This window comes from Chenopodium quinoa, unplaced genomic scaffold, assembly GCF_001683475.1.
Source record: "Chenopodium quinoa cultivar QQ74 unplaced genomic scaffold, ASM168347v1, whole genome shotgun sequence".
In the NCBI taxonomy this organism is placed as follows: domain Eukaryota; kingdom Viridiplantae; phylum Streptophyta; class Magnoliopsida; order Caryophyllales; family Amaranthaceae; genus Chenopodium; species Chenopodium quinoa.
Genome location: NW_018743252.1, coordinates 1213315 through 1220240, shown reverse-complemented (window position 1 = coordinate 1220240; position 6926 = coordinate 1213315). Strand labels below are relative to the sequence as shown.

At 31.1% G+C, this 6926-nt stretch overlaps 1 protein-coding gene across 1 annotated transcript; it reads left to right on the top strand.

Annotated features, from left to right (window-relative positions):
* The first annotated feature begins 1630 nt into the window (after nucleotides 1-1630).
* Nucleotides 1631-5817, top strand: LOC110734825 (protein FAR1-RELATED SEQUENCE 5-like). The gene is made up of 5 exons (XM_021914971.1): nucleotides 1631-1670; nucleotides 2306-3252; nucleotides 3395-3416; nucleotides 4578-4864; nucleotides 5701-5817. Exons 1-5 carry the CDS (start codon nucleotides 1631-1633, stop codon nucleotides 5815-5817), a joined length of 1413 nt encoding a protein of 470 aa, XP_021770663.1.
* Nucleotides 5818-6926: the final 1109 nt, after the last annotated feature.

Sequence of the window (6926 nt, the reverse complement as noted above, 5' to 3'; positions counted from 1 at the left end):
AAAAATAATTTCAATACGGCAAAAATAAGATGAAGAGAAAAGGCACAAGTACTACCTTCGTGTAACTATGTTCTTTAATGATAAAGTAAGCTAAGGATTAGCTCTTTTCATCCAGGGAGGCCAGGTTCTCTTCTTCTTCTTCCTCCAATCTTGTCCCCCTTTCATCTTCTTCGTTTCCTTCTTCAAGCAAGCTACTTCAATGGAGAACACCAAACCCTAACACCATCATTTTTGGCGGCTTCCTGCCAAATTTAATAAAAATCCTAAGGAAAAATGTAGAAATTAAGGAAATAATTAACCCTAAAGCTAGGGTAGATATTTGTCGTTTGTTGTGTGATTTCCCACCTCTATAGTGTTCACCGTACCATTGACGATGCTCCTGAGCTTCGTGTTCATGAATTTTCCATTAAAGAAGCTAGAGCTTTCTTCTTGAAAATGGCAAAATCATCCCTATTCTAACGCAAGAAATGACGAGAAAGACTTGTAATATATTTTGCAAGTTCATCACAGAGATAAACTTGTATTTTCTCCTTTTCAATTTATTTCAAATTAGTTTAAGGTGTGTTGTGTTCACCTTACGAAAGGAAAAAAAAAAGTTTCAGGGTAATCAAGTTTAATTAGAGTCGATTAGGTCTAATTAGGTGTACATATAACATGAAAATTAGAGATAATTAGATAAGCTGAGTTGAAGAGAACACATTGATACTAGAGACATTTAAAGTGAATATTAAGCTTGTTGGAAAAAAAAAAAAAAAACAAAAAACAAAAAAAAAAAAAACCTTAATAAACTTGAAATAAATATTGAGTAAAAATACTAAAGTTTTAATAGGAAATAGATAAAATTAAATGCTAAAAAGATCTTTATGGTTTTACATGACGTGAAGGATAGAAAAATACCAAAATTAGCCTATGGCCTGCTAGCTCACATGCCCACGGTATGGATCGTGGCACTATCCAGCCCTAACACGCACCACAACCTGCAAGGTCCACGAGCAACATCTAGCGCCACACACGACCAACGGCGCTAGCTGCTGGGCCTCGCTTAGGCATGGCACCAAGGCTCAGCTATGCCAGCAGCCTTGGTTAGTCTTGCTGCTAGTGCGTCAGGCCTCGGCTGGGCCTAGTGCCTTGCTATTGGTCTAGCAACCCACGAGCATGCCCTTAGTTCATTGCTAATTGTAGCTGATCATCTTGGTTCATCACTTGCAATCGTTTGATCCAATTGACGATTTGCGCTTGGATCGGACTTGACACGTCTAGGCCCAACGTCCGATGCATTGATCTCAACTCTATTTATTCGATGTGTTTGGGCCTTTGTGAAAGAATTGTGCGCAAATTCTTGGCTGCATTCTAATGCAGTCAAGCTGGTTGCATCCATCTAAAATGCAAGCTTCTCTCTATCAAACGCAAGTTCCATATTCTTCTTCAACATTCCTTTTAACGTTCTTCCCGCTAGAACTTTCCTTTTTTTTTCTTTCCTTATTTTGTTTATTTGAATCCTTTCTTCATTCAAATTACAAATTTGTTGCAATTTTCTCTCTCCTCTTTCTTTTCTTCCATTCGATATTTTCTCTCTCCTCTTGTTTTCTTCTAATCAAGAAATTCTCTCTCCTCTGTTCTTTGTTTGATAATGGAGCTGGTTGTTGTTTTAAATGAAATCATCAATGCAGGTTAGTTTTTGTGTTGTTCATAATTAATTAGGCTATATTTTTCGTTGAAATTGTAATTATTTTTTATTTTTATAATTCTATGAATTTAATGAATTTCAATTTACTCTTGATTAATTGATTTTGATGAATTGATTGAATTTGATGAATTTTGTGATTCCTTTTATTAATTGCTTTTCTGATTTTATAATTTGATGAATATTGTGCTGCGTTTTGTTAATTCATTTTGTGATTTTATAATTTATGAATATGCAATGAATTTCATGATTTTTTTTGAAGTTCAATTTACATTTTGCGAAGCATTTGATGAATTGCACTCTTTTAGTTTACAATTTCTATTGAATTCTTGAATAAGTTATGAATTCGTGAATTTCTTAATCTGTTATGTATTCTTTTGTTATTATGATTTTTTTTTATTGAATTTGTTTTTCAATTCGTTTTATGAATATTTTTTACATTTAACATTGTATATGTTTAATATTCACATTTTGAACATATATCTATTTAATATGAACATTCCATTTATATACTATGAACATTCATTCTCCAGACTATGAACATTGTTATTTCACTATATATATTTATTATGAACATTCATTGTACAGATTATGACTACTCTATTATTTTTATTATTACAGAGAGTATAAATGCAGTTGTATTTAAGGAAGTTGAAGTATCTGGATTAATGATGAGGAAAGAAGTTCGAAGTGAGCAAAAAGCGTTTGATTTGTACAATGATTATGCCTTTAAGATTGGTTTTAGTATAAGGAGGAGCAATGTACGAATAGCTTATAAGACTAATATTTGGCGAAGTAGGAAATATGTATGTTCAAATGCTGGTTTGAAGGATGATTCTAAGAAGGATGTTAGGAGGTTTGAGAAGTTGGATTTTCGAACAAATTGTGGTGCTTTAGTTGAGTTCATTATTGATAAACATGGTGTATGGACTGCTGTGCAACATCTTATGGAGCATAATCACCCTATAATACCAATTGATATGATACATTTGCTTAGGTCTCAAAGAAAAGTCAATAAAGAACAATTGAAGGTGATTAATGTTATGAAGGCTAGTGGTGTGCGGGTTACTGATTCTATTCGTCTTTTGAGTAAAGAAGTTGGTGGCTCCCTAAACCTAGGGTGTACTAGGAAGGACATATACAATGCTTTGGATGTTGAAAAATCCAATAGACTTGATGATTCGGATTGTAATCAGTCGATCAAATATTTTGCTCAAAGGCAAGCGAAGGAATCAGATTTTTATTATGAATTTGAGGTAGATGAAACTAATTCTCTTACTTGTACTTTTTGGAGGGATGGAAGGATGAAAAGAGATTATAAATTTTTTGGGGATATGATGGTTTTTGATACAACCTATAGAACTAACAAGTACGACATGATATGTGCCCTATTTGTTGGGATGAATTACCATTGTAACAATGTTATGTTTGGCATGGGATTTGTTCTTGATGAAAAAACAGCTAGTTTCATATGGTTGTTTGAATCCTTCATGAGATTAATGGGAGGAGGGCGTCATCCTACAACTATAATGACTAATCAAACACCATCTATTGCAGCGGGTATTCAGGCAATTTTCCCAAGTTCTAGGCATCGTTCATGCACATGACACCTTGGGGAGAACTCAAAAACAAATATTGGAAAATATAGAGCTATTAAGGGGTTCACAGATCTATTTGATTATCTTGCAAATTACTGTGAAACTGCTGCAGAATTCGAACATTATTGGCCAAGGTACATTGTTTTTATCTTATAAAAACTTTTTATGAACTTTTTCTATGTATAAATGAACAAATAAAATAATAAAATGAACATGTATTTCTGCTATATTATTTATTTATTACGGAGTATTAATATTTTGTTCACTGCTATTCATGTTAAATATCTTGTTTGTTTTTTGAACATTTTTAATATGTAATGAATATGTTGCATTTTATGAACTTTGTTTAATATTTTATGAATTAATGTATGAATATACATAATATAAACTTATACATATTTTGTTGTTCACTTTTTTTTGGAAATGAACATGTTGATATATATATATATATATATATATATATATATATATATAGTTTTATGAACATAAGTTTTTATTTAAACATAGTTTAAAATTATATGAACATAGTATTGTAATTTATGAACAGACAAAAGTTTGAATCTGTTTTTTTAATAGGATGAACAAGTATGAGTGCAATGATAATGGTTGGTTGAATCCTTTGTACTCAATCAAAGAAAGATGGTGTCTCGCCTACTTGAAGGAATATTGTTCGAGAGGAATTTTGAGTTCACAAAGGAGTAAAACCACAAACCGTTCGGTTTCTCATAGGTTGAGGAAGACGGATGATTTGTGTGATTTTTACAAGACTTTTCTTGATGTTGTGTCTGAGTGGAGGAGTCGGAAAAGCAAACAAGGCTTTTAGTTTTTGAGAGGCAATCGTCATTTGGCGGTTTCTTATGTAAGTCTTCTTATTCATGATAGAGAAGTGTATACTATTTCGGTTTATGTTGTGTTTGAAGATCAATTTGCTAAGGCTATTTCTTGTTATCAAGAAAGAAAGTATGAACATGATGAGACAATTAGTTACTTGGTATGGAGGCCTAATAAGAATATAATTAGGCATGAGGTTATCTTAAACAAATTTACTAGAGTGATCAACTGTACATGTAAGTATTGGAGTGAAATGGGTTTATTGTGTTCACATTCTCTTCGTATTTACAATATTCATTGTGTTCAAAAGATCCCCGAGGAATATATTCTTAAGAGATGGACCAAAACAGCTATGTGTAGTCATGTGGTTGATGAAGAAACTAGTGAGGAGAATGTGGTGGCATCTTCTATTTGGAGGGCTCAAATTTTAAGAAAGTTTGTTCAATTGGTGACATCTTGTTAAGATTATGTTAAATCAAGAGCTGAAATTGAATTTACTTTTAATATGCTAAGAGAAAAGGTGGAGAGGGTTAGAGGGCCAATAAATTTTGATGGTGGAGAAGAGGTTGAAGAGGTTCCGAAAGAAGGTCAACCTATTCAAAATCGCAAAACTAATAGAAAAAAAAAAGGTAAGAGAAATGATAAGCGAAAAAGTACTGTTGAAAAAGCTTGCAATAAATCTAAGGGGTGGAAGAAAAAGGTTGATAAATATAAGGATGAAATGAAAGCTACTGCTAAAATTTTTTTCCAGGTATATTTGAACATAATCTTATCTTATGTGAATATTACCTTTTTATAACTGAAAAGTTTTAAAATAGCGTTTTTATTGTAGGTTTTAGATGATGATGGTGATCCCATGATTTATTCACATCCAATAAAACAAGGTTCAAACTTAATATCCTTCCAAAACAAAAGAATTTTCAACAAATGCTAATGGTAACTTTTTTAATATTTTTTAAATTGTAAATTTCATCATATGTTATTGTAGATTATGTTGTAGATTATAAACATAGCTGTTATTTTTATTTTTAAGGGTGTAGGCCGCCCACCTGCAAGAGGAAACACTAATCAACCTTCATGTGCACCAGCAGGCGGAAACATTATTAACTCAACAAATGCTTCTCAACCTTATTCGTAATTTTTGATTTGAATTTTTAATTGTTATCATATAAACTCTATATATTAGATTATGAACATAGGTGTTATTTTTTTTTTTGATAGGGTGTAGGATAACTCTAATAAGTCAAGCAATACTAGTCAACCTTCATGCGCACCAGCAAGTGGAAACTTAACTAAGTCAAAAAAAATTTCTCAACCTTCATCATCAAATGTAAGATATGAAGTTTCCTTTTGTGAAAGTTTATAATTCAAATATTAATAACATTTGTCTTACATTTGAACATCGTTTAAATTAAGTAGGTATCAAGTTGATTAGGACCTCAATCTAAAAAAAGAAAACATCCTGAAATGACTCATAACAAAGGTTTTCAAGTAAGTATGAACATTTTCTTTTTTAATTTTGAATTTTTGCGTTTTCATTTTGAACTTTTGTTTTTTTAAGTATTCTTGTATTTTTTGTGTTTTTAGTATTTTGATGCTCGTTGCAATGCAAGGAATGAAGAGTCTTCTAATGCTTCTGGATCTTCTAAGGTTTCACATTATGATGAAATATTATCAATTTTTGACAAGACAAGTAATACTTAGATTAATTATTCTTATGATTAAAATTGTAATTATATACAAATATAATTCTTATTAGTTTTTAACATATAAATCTTTTTTTTCATTGTTTTTATATTTATTATTACTTTGTATTATTTTGAAAGCATTATGAATTAATAAAAATGTAGAAAAAATATTGTATTAAACGAACAACTAGACTTGCATTTTTGAACATAAGTTTAACGTAAACAGTTACTAATTTAACATAAAATCTCAATCCCAAATTTAACAACAATTGTCTTTTAAACTTAAAATTCAAACACACTTAAATAAAACCACAGTTTCTTGCAATGTAATTAATTCGATTATCATTAATTTTCCTCAATCCTTCTTCTTGTAGCCCTCTTTACTCTCCTTCTCTATTGGTGGTACTTAGAATTATTTCTACACAATATTTCACCAAGAGCTTCCGGTTTTGATCAATATGATTTCATAAAAATGAACATGTGTAGAAAACAAATGAACATACTTATAATTATGAATAAGATTGTTTAAAAACTTACATCATTAGCCACCAAGTCACAAACCCACTCTACCAAAGGTTTTGTGGTGTATGTCTCCATATGTTTTATCAAGTAAACACCACAATTCTTATGATCCCAATTGCTTCTCCATTTTAATCAAATCTGTTTTGGAGCTCTTTACTTTGTTGACATCAGCTTCTTTGTAATCTTTAGTTCGTAGAAAATGTGCAAAAGCTTCAAGTTGAAATATTAAACTGTTTAATAGCTGAACACTACAGGTGAATTTACTGAACACAGAGCAAAAAATAATTGAACAAAGCAAATTTAGGAATTTACCATTTTTTTCTAAATTGTCTTCATATTTGTGACTTGCTTTCATTGGTAGCTTTCTGTTATCAATTAAGTCAATTGTGCCATTGTACATGTTGATGCACATCAAATAGTAAAGCTTAGATGTAGCCACGGGTAATAAGAATTGCATAAAGTCTTTTGTCCTTCGAATGCCGCTGTTTCTCATTTCATAGTGCAATCTTTGTGCAATTTTTTCAAATCTTATTTCTTTGGTAGTGTTTGCACTTGCACCTTTGTCTGTGCATACTATCAGCTGCATTTTACATTATACAATAA